The sequence below is a fragment of the Psittacula echo genome (genome assembly GCF_963264785.1).
Source record: "Psittacula echo genome assembly, chromosome: 13".
NCBI classification, from domain to species: domain Eukaryota; kingdom Metazoa; phylum Chordata; class Aves; order Psittaciformes; family Psittacidae; genus Psittacula; species Psittacula echo.
Window position 1 is genome coordinate 9,686,901 of NC_137749.1, and position 15,423 is coordinate 9,702,323.

Genomic DNA, 15,423 nt, shown 5'->3' on the forward strand with positions numbered 1-15,423 from the left:
GTGCCAGTGCTGGACACTGCCCCGTTGCTCCCTGTGCTAGTACGGAGCTCGGGTCCCCATCCCGGGTTGCTCACACGCCGCCGGTCCCGGTCCGCGCGGGGCTGACACCGCACACCCCTCTTTGCTACATGACCTTGTGCCAAAACCCCAGTGGCGCTGCGGCCGGTTGCTTCCCTTCCACCGCACCCCTCGCCATCCTCGCCCGGGGGAACCGGCTGGAGTCACCGCAGCGAGCGGGCCGGTGTCGCGGAGGATGACCCCAGGTGCCGCAGGGGTCTCGGTACCGGTCTCCCCACTTAGAAGGGCTGTAAGTGCCTGCGTAGCACTGCCCGTCCCCACGTACGCGGTGTGAGCCCCATACGCGCCCTGCCTGTATTTAAGTGCCAATAAACCGCCTCTTTCCTAAGCGCCGCCTGTTCGCACCGCCTCTTAGCGCGTCCCGCCTGCGGCCGGTGCATGCGCGCAGCGACGGCTGGAGTAGGCCGCGGCGCCGCCCGTCGTTGCTTGGCTCGGTGCTGCCGGCTCTCCAGTCCCCATTCAGGACGCCGGGCGCTCCTGCCGCTGCCGCGATGATGATGATGGCGCTGAGCAAGACCTTCGGGCAGAAGCCCGTCAAGTTCCAGCTGGAGGAGGACGGCGAGTTCTACATGATCGGCTCCGAGGTGCGGCCCCGCTCACAACGGGCCCGGGGGAGGCCGCGGAGCGCCGCGTTGGGGCGGCTGTCGGGAGACTGAGCTCGGGGGGGCGGGCTGAGGGGAGATCCGTCGGGACGTGGTGGGGAGCAGCCTTCCAGCCCCTGCGGGTCCCCTCCCGCTGCCCGCGGGGCTCAGCCGAGCTGGGACCAGCGCTCCTGGCGAGGGCCGCTCTTGGAGTACGTGGAGACCGGATCCTCGCCCGATCGCAGCCCGAGTCCCCGCTCCCCGATGCTCTGCCTGGGACTTGTAACGGGTTTGGTCAGAGATTTGGATTCTTTGACGTGCCGCTAGGTAGTAAAGTGACACCTCGGCCTTGGTGCTCAGTAACACCATCAGAGCCAGGCCTGAAGACGAGCCTCATTGAAGCAAGAAACAGGGTTTACCCCTATTTTTTGATGCAAAACAAGGGGATATTGGGTAAATTAAATGGGCAGCTGTAGGGATTGAGCAGGGACTAAAGGTCTCTTTGACTGTAACTGCAGTAGCTAGCCTGTGAAATTGCCATGCCAGGCACATGGAAGGGGAGAAAGGGTTACCTTTATCTACCATTAATTTCTGCTTGTTGAGCACTGTGGAGCAAAAGATGTGATTAAAAATCACCTGCAAATACATGTTAAGATCAAAATAATTCTTGTCAGACAAGGAATAAAAGTGTTACTCTGTGGCAGCCTGCCAAAATGCTGGCAATCTGAAAATGTGATTTCAGAGACTAGAAATAGTTCTGTTGTTCAGCATGTTCTGCTGTAGCCCTCAGCACAGGTGAGCATCTTGTGCCAGGAAGAGCAGAACTGCTTTACAGATGGTAAACTAATCTGAAAGAGGATTATTGACAGTGATCACATTTTGCATGTGCCAAGGATTTAAACCAAAATACAAGTCCCTGGGCATTTGCTGTATTTGAGCTATGTCTACGTGGCACAGAGTTTTGAAGTAAAAGCTAGAATGTGAGGGATCTGGGTGCCTGGTTTGATTTAATTTCTACTGATCGTTGTGCCTTGAAACAGAAATTGAAGTAAAGAAAGGTTAGGTTGTTCAAAACTACATGAAAATGAATGGATTCTTTTCCTTATTAAATGGATTATCAGTGGATGGAAATTTTTAATATCAGACTAGTGAAATACAGAATGTAGTTTTCTGTATTGCCACAAAAATTGTGGTGCCCCGCGATGCCAAACCCAGTATATCAGGATATCATAAAAAGTATAAAAAGCGTAAGAAACCTACAAAAATCCCCTTGGGATGTCCCATTTGCCATCACAAAGAGCTGAATTTATTTCAGCTTCTGCCAGAAATCTCTTAAATGGAAGACCAGGCCACACAGGAACACTAGCCATGTCTCCACTTCTCTTCTCGTAGGTGGGAAACTACTTGCGTATGTTTCGGGGTTCCCTGTACAAGCGATACCCCTCGCTCTGGAGGCGACTAGCCACAGTGGAAGAAAGGAAGAAGATAGTGGCCTCTTCACATGGTGAGAAGATGAGTAAACATTCCCAGTATTGTTATATGAAACCTGAAATTTTGCCTTGAAAAACTCTTTGGTGGCTTGGAAGCTTGTGCACCCTGAGGGCTGCGTGAGTGGCCTCAGGCTGTCCCAGTGATGGAGCCCTCTGCAGTGGTGGCACTTGTAGCTCCTGCTTTGGCCTGGCACCAAACATCAACTGATCAAAAACGTTCTAAGATGGAAACACCCATCATGGCTTTCCTGAGGCTGGCTGCATGCATCATAAAGCAAAAGCCACATCTCACAATCAATACCATGTTTCAGAAGAGTCTGGTTTGTTTTTTTTTTTTTTAGACAAAGAGGGCATGTTTGTGTCTTTTGTCAGGCAGGCAGGAATGTTGTGAGGATGGCACATTGAAGATGTGTGTGTTTGCTTAACTTTGCTTCCTGCAGGGATTAATGTTCATGCCTGCCAGAATTTGCTGTGGTGCATTGCTGCTGATGTAACTGCCACAGTGAGAATATGCCTTGGTATTATTTTTGGTGCCAGACTAATAAACAGCAGTTAAATTTCCCAGCAGTGTGATTTGTTGTATGCTCTTTAGACTAAAGCATAATAAAAAAATGGGTTAATTCTGGACTTATGTCTCCTTCCTCCAAATATCCTGGTGACCTGTTGCATTCTTTTCTTGTTTTATTCCCCAACAGAAAACCAGCGGTCTCACAGTCCCAGAAGATGTAAGTCTTATCTGCATGTTAATCTTTGCTGCGCTAGAAGAATCTCCACTGTGACCTTTTGTGCTATTAGAATATATATTATTGTCTAATCCTGATCTCTTTCTGTGGCCGTCCTATTTGTGCATCTGATCATGTGCTGAACTTTTTCTGGGAACCTTAGCAGGACTCAACTGCAGATGGTCTCTGTAATTCAGCCAGAGCTGTCCTGAGGTTTCTCCCGCTTTCTCAAGGGCTTGTGTTGATTGTTGCCTCTCTATTTCTAACCTTTAAGTCCACTGAGGATGTATTGTTTTCTGGGCTTTTCCTCCCAGAAGGCTATGGAAGAGATTTGTATGTCATTGTGGCAGGCATAGGTGTGCAGAGCTAAACCTTGTCATTGCAAAGGGCAACTCTGGGTAGGAAAGAATTGTTTTTCTTCCTCTCCTTAACTGAAATCACATTAGATTCAAAATGTAGCTAATAATTATACGTATTTGTGGACTTTTCTCCTGAAATTTTGGCTCTGTGGCATTGCTTTCCATCTTAAGTAAATTCCATAGCAGAAATGACCAGAGCCTATGAATAAGTTGCACCCTAGATGAAGGAGGTTTACCCAGTGGTAGTACCTGAGAGAAGCTCCTGTAATTCTAGCCCTTCCTGTGTGTTGACTCTTCAGTCCCAGTGGAAGATGTTTTTAACAGAGCATGAACAGGAAAGATGTACAAAGTAAAGAGATGCTGATGCCTTTTGCAAATCTTGGCTCTAACACTATGTAGCCATTCCAAGGTATCATACCGCTTTTGTCTTTTGAATTGGTTTTGTGGTGGGGATTGCCATGTATTAACAAAGACATTCCACCCCTACTCCCAAGAAAGTTGGGTTTATTCCTGTTTAGATGGAAGTCAAAACCCATAGGCACTATAGCTAGGTTTATGGTCACTCCAGTGCTAGTAACCTACTCCAGTGCAAGTAACCTACCCCAGCAGCAGAGCATCTTGGTGTGTAAGGAAATATGGAGGCTTCTGGCAACCTGGAAATTACAATGGAAAGTTCTGTCATCTCCATTTATCCCATGTGTACAAAATGCCATGGCAAAGCCTTTTTTGAAAGTTAAATTTCTACAGGAAGATAAATGAAGCCAAGAACTTTGGGGCACACACACTTGTACCACTTAGTAACTGATGTTAGTCCCTTCTGCAGCAACAGGGAAGCTTTTCACTATGCAGCCGATTAATGATACATTGCTATATAACACTTTTCCATGTAATTATGTACATCTTTCCTGGTAATAGATCATGGCTATACAACATTAGCCACTAGTGTGACGCTGTTAAAGGCCTCTGAAGTGGAAGAGATCTTGGATGGAAATGATGAGAAGTATAAGGCAGTGTCTATCAGCACAGAACCTCCTACCTACCTCAGGTAACCAGCATCGGTGAGGGCCAAGATCAGAAGGGAGCTGCTTGGAAGATGTCAGCTTGGGCAGGGAGCATGAGAAATTGCATAAATCCAGGTCCTTGTGCTGGGGGGTGCTTGCCAGCGTTGGGCAAATGAAGATCTCCAGAAGGGTTGGGTTACTGCCCACATACAACAGGAAGAAAAACATAAGTGTTTGATGATACAGCTCTTTTTGAAATTACTGCATTCCAGCTGTGCCAGATGTTTTCCAGAACATGCTCTCTGCACGTACTGCCTTCTGGAGACCTTGCATTTCTCAGCAGCCCTTTTATAAGATACAGACATAAAATCCAAATATGAACTTAGTATTTATAGTGGCGTACCTGGAGTTATAGCTGGAGAATGGGCTTCCCAGGGGCTGGCGTGGAACATGAGTTGTCAGTGGAACAGTGTTGTTTAGAGTTCCAGAGTAAAATAGCAAGAACTCATAATAGGACTCTGAAAGTTTAAAATGGTGCCATTCCTTAAGTAGTAGCAGTGTTGTTGTAGGGCTGCAGTTTAACATAGTCTCCTTCTTCAGAGAACAGAAAGCCAAGAGGAACAACCAGTGGGTGCCAACGCTGCCCAACAGCTCTCACCACCTGGATGCTGTGCCGTGCTCAACAACCATTAACAGAAACCGCATGGGCAGGGATAAGAAGAGGACATTCCCCCTGTGGTGAGACAGCTTCCTGCTTCTGAAAAGTGGAAACAGTTACCCAAGTAACACACTGCCAGGGTAGTGTTGATGGGTTAGAGATGAATCACGGAGTTGAATCACAGAATTGTATTAACTGACAAAAGACCTACAAGTTGCTAATTTGGAGGTTCGTAGTTAAACTGTATGTCTTGAGACTCTTCCTTACAGCTGCCAGCCATGGCTCAGAGAGGTGGCTTTCTTTTTGTCGGGAAAGTGGTTCATTCTTTTCCTGATGAGTTCCTTCTACTTTTTGCTGATGGGCTGAACAGTTGTCATTTGAGGAGCCTGCAAACTCGCTCTGTAAAGGATAGGCTGCCTCTCACTGGCATATTCCAGTAACTTTGATCTAGTTTATTCAATGGGAAGTGCTGCTGTGGCTCATGACTAACTTATTTTCCATTATGAAAGTTGAGAAAACGAAGATAAATGTAACCCTGGAAAGCTTCCTTGATTTATTTGCAGGAATGTATTATGATAGGTGTTACAAAAGGTGATAAACTGGTATTGGTTGTCATAGCCTTATAAGCTTGTGTTGAAAGAGTCTGTCTAAAGAGTGACTGGGGAGTTGGGAATGTGAGGACTGCTTCCCATAACCATTGCGTGTCCTCTGTGGATGCCAGATGTCATGTGCTAGTTGCATATACTGTGTTGTTGCTTTTCATATTAGCTTTGATGACCATGACCCAGCAGTGATCCATGAGAATGCATCCCAGCCGGAAGTTCTGGTTCCAATCAGGCTTGATATGGAAATTGATGGGCAGAAACTCAGAGATGCATTTACGTGGAACATGAATGGTATGTAGGAAGGAGAGTTTCTTGAGGTTGGAGAGATATAGTTATATCCACCACCAAATATGAAGAGACCATAAGCATGAGCATGCATGTCCTTGCCCCATATACACAGAGCTTTAAAGCTCTCCTACCATAAACTGTATTCAGCTCTTATGTCTCTTCATGAATGCTCTGCCAGTTCCATGGGTTGCAGTCATTCTGGGCACATGTAATCCGAAGAGTTTAACTGGCGTATTTTTCCTGACCCAGTTCATCAGCTCAGCAGTCTGAGACTATTCTGTTGGCTGAGGTACTCTGAATACAAAGCATTTAATGTGTAGGCTTCTTTATGTATGTGAATTATTAGACCATAGCTATGTTGTCTCAACAGAGCAACTGTGGGAGGCTGTAAGCACCTGTGATAGAGTGCATGTCCTTACAGACTTAATACAAAATGCCCATTTAAAAGCAAGAGGTGATACATTTAGGATTTTGTTTGTTGTGCTGTGGGATTAATTTTATGTAGTCTGTAAGTGGCAGACGTTAATTTCTGTGAAAGTTAAGTGTCTCTTCATTCTGTTCTGTATCAGAAAAACTAATGACCCCAGAAATGTTCTCTGAGATTCTCTGCGATGACCTGGATTTGAATCCTCTGACCTTTGTCCCTGCTATTGCCTCTGCCATCCGACAACAGATCGAGTCCTACCCAACTGACAGTATCCTTGAGGATCAGTCAGACCAACGAGTTATTATTAAGGTAATATAGGAAGGCAGTAGAACAAGAGCTGAACCATTTGGGTTTCTCTGCTTATGTTATGGGGGAGTATGAGTACAAAGGCTTCCCTCAGTGCAAAGGAGCTCTTAATTCCAGCCCTGTGCCCAGACTGAATTTGTCCTTTGTATTGAGGATGGAACCAAGGTGGCAGATTATTAAACATTCATGTGCCAGCCCCTGAGATGATAAAGTTGTTCTGTTAATACATTGGTGTCATCTTTTGGAAGAATAAACCTTAGTGAGCAAAGCTTGAGTTTTCCTCATGCTACTGGAATTAAGAATTCAGTTAAGGAGCTCTGCAGATGCGGTGAACTAAGAGTTACTGCTCTGCTTCTCTTCTCCAGCCTCTGCCTCCTCAGCTAAATTACCTTTGACTAACTGTTGTGAGAATGGAAACAAATGATCTGTTTCTTCCCTTGTCTCCAGCTAAACATCCACGTAGGGAACATCTCCCTTGTAGACCAGTTTGAGTGGGACATGTCAGAGAAGGAGAATTCACCAGAGAAATTTGCCTTGAAGCTGTGCTCAGAGCTTGGCCTGGGTGGGGAGTTTGTCACTACTATTGCCTACAGCATTCGGGGACAGCTGAGTTGGCATCAGAAGACATACGCCTTCAGGTACAGAACTGTTCTCTTCCTGCTATGGCTGGGGGGGTGGGGTGGTGTTTGCATTTCATGGGTGTTGGCATCAATGAATCCTTGAACAGCTGCCCTGAGGAAGAAGGTTTCATTGGAAATTGGTCCTTATGGCTTGCACCCATTCTGTCCTCCTTACCATTTTTTGTGCTTGTGGTCAAGTATCCTTCCCTATTGTGTCTAATAATTTCAGGACCAAATATGGTGGTGTCAGCTTTCACTGCAGAATGAAAGGCTGCTGTAATTAACAGTGACCTTGTGTCTTCCTTTTCTAATGTTTGCTAATTATAAGCTCCAGATGCTTTTCTGTTTTGTTGGATTTGCCTGATTTGGGCCATCCACTGTCTCAAGCTTTGGTGTTTTAAACTAAGACTGATTGAAACTGTAGTTGTCTCCCCTGGCTGACGTTAAAGTTGGCTTGATCATAGGCTGTTCTCACAGCTGGAACACAGCAGTGTCAGGTTTGATTAGTCAGCTTTGTAACTTGTCTCCTAATGATAATCATTTCCAGTTGTGCCGTGTTCTGTGGTGAGTTACTGTACTGATGTTGTTATCCTCAGCATGTTGCTGAGTCTGCAGCTCTGAGTATACCTTAATGTGTGCTGTAAGGGTTTTTTTGACCTCAAGTCATGGTGATAGTCAAGGAAGTTTGAGAGTTCAGCAAATGATGTATTTGATGAGGTGAGGGAGTGGTACTGCAGACACCAGTAAAGGTCAGGTCAGGGAAACAGGATGGGAAGCAGCAAAGGGAAACATGCCCAGCCCTGTCCTACCTCAGAGATGGGGCAGTGAGTAGTTGGTGTGGGGAGAAGCTGGCTGCTGCTGTGGGCTCTGCTACTTCTTCCTCCTCCATCTGAAGGTTTCCTGTCAGGTCAGCCTTCTGTGGAAAACAGGCACTGATCTGCTCTGGACCAGTTGCTCTTCCAGTAGTCTCACTCCACTTCCTCTGGAGGTTTATTTTTATCCTGAAAATCTTCCACAGCAACTACTTGGTTCTGAAATGATTCCCAGAATGGTTCATACTAAAAAATGGAAAGTGACTCTTTAGCACATGGGAATTAAGCTCTTCTACTGTAACTATTAGATTGTGCATCCATCCCGCTGATGCCCCTTCACCTCACTGAGATGAGGAGTCACCTCTACCTTTTCATCTACAACAGCTGACTGACATTTGCAGATCCAGCATGGGACCACATCTGTCTGTAACAACAGAACAGTGGGGGTGCATTCCTGAGAAGGGATGGGCACTTGAAGGATGGTAGATGGGAATCTGATAACCTTTAGTATTCTTCTTCCCTGCTGATGACTATTAGAACAAAGATGTGAGCTAGTGCTTGAAGTAGAGAGGTGGCCCTGTTCGTACCATGCTGGCCAGGAAGCCCTCTTTTCTACTCACAGTTTATTTACCTTCCCAGTTAATTTGACAACTTTTTAGCATGCTGCCTCCCAACACACGGGGCATTTGTTCCTTGCTCTTGTCACTTGGTGTATCAGAGGTCCATTTAGTGGACACTCAATATTCTCTCTTTCCTGTGCTTCTCCATGTATTGCAGATACCTGGGTTAAGAAATGAATCTGTGTACATGTTAACTGTTGCAAGGGTGGGGTGGTCATTTCTCCCTTTGCTTCCTGTTAGTCTCTCTAACCTGCAGCAAGTAAAGTTTTAGTCAGTGCTGCCCAGGCTCTCTCAAATACATAATACTAGTGCCAACTTCACACTATTCTCTCTAAAAACGTGTATCTGCCCATGGTTGCTGAAGAGGACTTTGTTTTAGGGGTAGTTCAGATAGGTGAAGTCAGGCCTTCTTCAGACTGTGGCAGTATTGCAAGGGGGAGAAGGAAGAACTAGAAAGGGAACCCCAACAGAACAAAGCTTGTAGACATGAGCTATTCAGAGAGGAAGAGCCATCTAATTTAAACCTTGTTTTGTGTCATACTACAAACATGTCTTCCTCTTCCCTTTGTTCTTCCAGCAAAGGAGTACTTTTGAAACCTTACAGTGATTAATGATATTTGGGTTCTGTGGTTGGTTAGTTCCTGAATTCCCAAACCACAGGAGTGGTGGTTGCTCCAAAGTTATTCCACTGATGTAAAGAGAGGGTCTGCTTTAGATGTATCAAAATAACCTTACTATCTCAAGGGACTGGGGGTTTGAGAAGTCATGTGCCTTTTAATCATCTGAGGGAGAGGGGAAACTTGTCTTCTAGTTGATGAAAGCCAGGGCAGTTCTTTCAGCTGCCTGCTCTGTGCAAAACAAAGAGAGCCTGCAAGCCCAGTGTAAGGGGCAGGAATGGAAGCAGACAGGTAACTGGTGGTTGTGGGATTTTCAGGGGGGATGGCATGTTATGATGATTCCTGCCTCTGTACTGAGTGTTTCTAGTGGCAGCACACAGCAGCTCATAGCCAGAGTTTTGCCTGAAAGACCTGAGTGGTGGCACAGGTTCTCTCATACACCAACCTATGTATATGGGGAGGCACCTTTTCCAAAAGAAGGCATACCTGTGGACACTGTTGCCAGGGACCTGGACCCTTGCAGGGGGAGTGTCTTGCTCTACTGGGAATCCTGCAGCACTTCAGTCTTTCTGCCAGCACCATCATTCTCTTAATCAGAAAATAACAGGGGAGGAAGAGCTGCCTTTCTTTGGAGGTTGGGAGATGGGGGAGGATTTTTTTCAGTTTATCTCTGATTCTTTGCTAAGGAAATGTAGTATCTGAGCTGGCTTGCAGTTAAGTTATGTGTATGAGGCCAGCTTTCCTACCCCCACTTAATTCTAGTGGGTGTTCAGTGTTAAGCACAGTAAATGAGGTTGAGACCATGCCATCACGTCAGAAAAGCCAGTTAGGGTCTAGCATTTAGCCTGGAATGTGTAGCAGTCTGGAGTTAAGATGAAATTCCTGGGTTTGAGTGTTGCTTAGTGGACATAAGCAGTACTGGAAGTGGATTTGACTTGAGCTTCCTCCCAGGATCAGATACCAAAGGCTCTGGATTAATTTTTCATTGTAGCATTGCTTTGAAGAGTTGTTATTCCAGATGAATAGCTTTGATGCAGAGGCTGATGTTCCCATGACGATTAGCATTTGAGTCTCTTCCTGGGGGAAGGAAGGGGTTGCTCATGAGTACTGAAACCCTGTGCAGGGAGGCAGGTCCCTGGGAAGGGGGCCGGATGTGTGCACACACTTGCGGGGTGCTCCTCACACACACTTTGTGCTGCTCAGGCTGAGCTGCTTTCTAGAATTCAAACATTTACATTCTGAGGCTCCTCTATATTTATGCTGGGCTTCCGGCCCCACTGTCAGTGTTTGGGAGGCTACTCCTGGTCAGTTCCTGTTGACTTTTACTGAAAAGCCACTGGTGAGGCAGTAAATATTTTTGTGCATGTGATAATGCAGCTGGTCAGGGCAGAGATCTGTCTGAGGACAGATCTTGTGATCTGGGACAAAGCCTGGTGTTTCATTCCATGTGCCGGGAGTAGCCACAGCATCTGGTTGCAACAGCAGGTCCTGAAAGACTATCCTCTCCATGGCGATTGGGAGAACAGTGTGTGTTCCACTATCAGGCTCCCAGAAAGCCAGACTTGTGTCAGGGAAGAGCTGTCAGAGGTGTGCTAGGCAGACTGCAGCTAGGAAGACAGAGTTGCAGACCAGCAAAGCTAGACAAAGAAAGAGCCCTGTTACCAGTCTCTGCTCAGCTGCTGCTCTGGGCGCAGTGCCTCCAGCACTAATAAACCGGTATGAACGTTGCCTGTGAGGTTTGAACACTGTCAGCCACTTACAGCATGGCCTTTGTGGGAGAGAACTGCATCAGCTGTGGCTGTTTGACAAACTCGTCTATGGTGATGAAAGGAGATGGTTATAGTTGGCCTTTCAGAAGCTTTGGGCTCCACAAGATCACAACCATCAGCCCCTGGTGTACTTCCAGCAACTGGACTGTCCTAACTGGAGCTAAGAATGAAACACAGTAAATGATGCTCTGTTGTCCTTGTGTCTTGCCTCTGGGCTCGTAACCCAGAGGAGTACTCTGGGACCACTGATGAACGTTACTTTGTTGCCTTCTTTACTGCTATGTAGCGAGAACCCTTTGCCGACTGTGGAAATTGCTATTCGCAACACGGGGGATGCTGACCAGTGGTGCCCTCTCTTGGAAACCCTCACAGATGCCGAGATGGAGAAGAAGATTAGAGATCAGGACAGAAATACAAGGTGCTGCCACTTGCTCAGACAGTTCTCCTTCTGCCTTTCTCTGAGACAGAAATTAAGCTTTGTTTGTCTTTATTGCGAGCCAGCTGGCAGGATTTCAAACTTGCACACCACAGAAACTTGTATCCCTTTAGCTTCAGGATATTAAAACTCTTTATCACCTTGCTCCACAAATATTTAAATCTCTACTTTAACCATCTCCTGCTTGAAGCCTTGAAGCTAAGCTTCCTTTTGTCTTTTGTTCCTTTCCCTGGGCTCTCTGCTCATGCAGAGGGATTTGTTTCTATAGGAAGGCATTAATAAAGAATATTGCATTCTCAAGCACTGTTATGCTACCTAGAATCCTTCCACAAGGCTTCCTTTTATGTAGGGTAAAGTGCTGTTTGATGTAGGAATGGGCAAGCTTCCAGCTCCAGCACTGTTGTGATTCTAGGAGGGGCTCTGCCCACCAGAGACCTAAGCAGTGTTTGACAGGCAGTCGAGAGCACTTGCTCCTACTTGGTGAAATTGCTCCTGACAGATATAAGTAAGTGAATTGCTAGAATCTCTCCAAAAGATACAGTAAATATGCTGGCTCAGCAGTTTACCAGGAATTTGGTTTTTATGTTGTATTTTTTTTACTGCTGATTAACAGTTTCATTATTATTTTACTGCTTAGCTATGGTTGCTGAATAGTTTTCAGTAGCAATCAGTTCAAGCAAAGTGCCCTAAAAGCTATTACTGAACATAGTGTCTTAGCCTGGTTAACAGGTGCAACCCTCAGGTGGCCAGGAAGCCTGTGTAGGGAATAAACCTGTCTACAGAGCACACAAAGTTTGTGGCAGCCTCCCCAAAGTGTTGGTGTTTGTAGGACTTCCCATGCCTGTAAACAGCACTCACTGTATCTCTCTCCTTTCTCTTGTAGGCGCATGAGACGTTTGGCCAATACTGCCCCAGCTTGGTAATCTTCCTGTTGTGACACTGGTGCTCTTCCTACAGACTTTATCCCTACTCCTTTCCCCAAATGGATCTAGGATTGGCAGGGGTCTTTGTCCCTGAAGGGGACACACATTCCACTTGCCAAAAGTTCCCAGTACTGCTGACTTCTGCCCCCAACCCCCTCCACCTAAATGCCACATACCAAGAACGCTGTGTTAGCTCATGATCTAGCTGAGACCTGTGGCAGCTCTTGGAGCCCTTACATACCTGTGTGTGGACAGTGTAAAGATTCTTTTGTATAGGTGCAACATGCACTATTAGAACAACATTTAAATAAAAGGAATGCAAACTACTTTGAGTTCCATAAGTTTGAATGATTGGTGAATCTCATCACAGTTTTGTGCTGTTCTGGTAACTGAGCAGGCTTGGGGCCTAATAATAATGCTTTTGGGTATAACACCGAACACTTGAATGCGTTCAGTTTTCCCAGAGATTGGTGGAAATTGAGTACTTCAACAGATAAAACTAGGGGAAAGTGAGAATGAGACTTAAAGCCAGAAGCAGCAAACAACTCTGAAGGACTGGTCTGTTGCTACACTTTGCACAGCCTGTGATGAACTGAGTGAGGTGTTCAGCCGGCTTACTTGACCAGGGTAGAACAGGTAACTGAAGTCACAAACTAAACATTGCTTTCTGGCAAATGTCAGCCTGGAGGGTGGTGAACCCTTTTTTCTGTGGAGGCCACATATGGAAGACAAGTCTCTGAACTGGTACAAAAGTTGAAGCATGCAATTAATGAGCCTGCAGCTTCAGCAGGTGGCTTTGCTGTGGTCACTGTGAGCACATACAGCTGCCAGTTACAGAGCACCCAAAGCAAAAGTAGGTGTCTAAGTACCCTTAGCACTGCAGTGTGAGGATTTTGCAATCCTAGAAACAACCTGTCTTTCCTTGGGGAGTTCAAAAACAGAAACCCATTGAAGTGAGATTAGAAAAGTCAAGCTTACTTAGAAACCTAATTAGAATGTATCTTGCTGTTGAGGTATACCAGCTCTTTGATAAGAGTTCCTACCCTTCAGTGCCAGTACTGATGAGTGTTGCAAGCAGGGCAGATTTTGCTGACAGCCCAAGAGTTGCTATGTTCAGGCCTTTATGATAAAGCCAATAGGCCTTACAATCCTTGCTGATCCACCCACACTGCTAACACAGTCGAAAAACACTCTCCAGTCTTAACTTATCATGTTTAGACTTGAGGAATAACAGAGCCAGTTCTGATTCCTGGGTGGGAGGGAACTATTTCCAGATGTTAGTCTGCAGAAACCAAAAATTTGGCAATAATATTGCAGTGTTATTCTGGGTTCCTGTGCCAGAGTGGTACTCCATTATTCCTTATTAGAAAGGTTGAAAAGTTATTTCAGCAAGTTAAACAAAACTTGGGGCTTGTGCTGCATATGTCGGCCTCCCATGTAGAACACCTATCTTGCCTTACAGATATAACACTTCCTAAGAACACTTCAGCCTGTCTTTCTTATGATCCAGTACTTCTGCAAGCAGCCTCTTCAGGAAATTTGACCAAAACAAGCATGAACCTGCTATAGCCTTAAACTAGCACATGCAGTGCAATTGCTGAATTGCTGTGAACCTTGTTACCCATCCTGAAGCTCACAACCAGGTACAGACACAGGGGCAGCAGCTTCTGTAGTGGGCTTACAGGTACCTTGCTCTCCTGAAGCCCTAGAAAAGCTGCAGGAATTGTCCCTCTAGGCAGCCAGGGGCAAGGCAGGACAGTCCAGAGGGGCAAGTCCCAGGAAGATGAGAATTTAGACCAGCTTTTTCTATGTATTGGGACTACCAGGGAACAGCTGTGAGTGGCTTTCCTGCTCTACAAATAAATTCTGAGATTAATGTAGCACCCTAGCTAAAAGTGTAGCCTGGCTTTTCCATTCCAAAAATCCCATCCCAGAAGCCATTTAAAACAGAATGTCTGCAGACTTTAAAGGCAAACTTTTACCAGGATTGAAACACCAGCTGTGTTAGTACTGGTCATGAGCAAAGCACACAGCAAGTACCTGTCAAGTATGAGGCTGCTTAGCCCTTAGTAGCACCATGTGTTCTAGAACAAGATTGCTATCTGTACAGGTCTTTCATCCTGCAGAGATAAACATGAGTGCAGCAAACACCTTGGTCAAATGAAGTCTGATTTTTTTCATTAAAAAAGTGTTTTCATGGGAAGCCCACAGAGGGGAAGGGGGGGCTTTGGTTCTATCTTGCAGAAGACTCCTGTATCATTCTATTTAATTGGATAATGGCTGCTCACAGTTGAATAGCTTTAGTGGTGGTTTCAAGTGTGTCTAGCTGAGCAGACAGCAACATTACCAAAGAAGCTATCCTAAGAACATTTACAAATCTACTCCAAAGGTTTTACAAGCAGAGAGGTGCACTGCATTAGCATGAATGATCAAATCCATTTCATACAGCTGTTCATGGTAGGGACTAACTTTTGCTTTCTCTTAAATTTCAGATGTTTAAGTTTCAGAACTAAAAAACTCAACAAGAGTGGAATTAAACTGCATGTGCAGACAGCCTTTATTACCAGTGTCAAGTGCTACTTCCAGTCACTGCATGGATCAAGCATCTAGCTCTGTCCCCTGTCCTTTTCCAGGCATCCCTTTCTCTAACAGACAACCCCCCTACCCACACAGCCCTCATGCTCTGCAGTCCTGATGACACAGGAGGGCAAGGACATCTTCCAGCTAGCCTGAACTTTGCTTCCACCAAAAGAAGAAAAGCCCAAGCAACCTGGCAGCTGTGATCCAAGTCCTGATGAGAATTGGTGAACTGCTGCCTCTGCCCCTGGCAGAAATGGACACACTACTGAAAAATAAAGACTTTAATGTAAAGACTCTTTGGAAACAAAAACCAAAAAGGAGTGGGGAACTGAGAGGCAAGGAAGAGGCTGAGCTGCATTCTACCATGATAGAGTCGAGAGTGCTACTTCATTGAAAACCCATAACCAGGAGAGCCAGGAGCATTCTACAGAGGGCAAGAGTGACCTGGCACGCATCAAATCAAACAGCAAGAGAAGGAGCAACTGGTTTAACACCCCATTTGATACTTACTCCCCAGTAACTGAGGAGCCA

General features: G+C 45.8%; 1 protein-coding gene across 1 annotated transcript; it reads left to right on the forward strand.

Moving 5' to 3' along the window:
• The first annotated feature begins 481 nt into the window (after window positions 1-481).
• SMARCB1 (SWI/SNF related BAF chromatin remodeling complex subunit B1) lies at window positions 482-12,630 on the forward strand. The gene is made up of 10 exons (XM_080628291.1): window positions 482-662; window positions 2,052-2,163; window positions 2,845-2,874; window positions 4,146-4,275; window positions 4,832-4,969; window positions 5,658-5,785; window positions 6,352-6,518; window positions 6,963-7,153; window positions 11,240-11,371; window positions 12,273-12,630. The coding sequence occupies exons 1-10, from the start codon at window positions 570-572 to the stop codon at window positions 12,310-12,312; spliced, it is 1,161 nt and encodes a 386-aa protein (XP_080484417.1). The 5' UTR covers window positions 482-569; the 3' UTR covers window positions 12,313-12,630.
• Window positions 12,631-15,423: the final 2,793 nt, after the last annotated feature.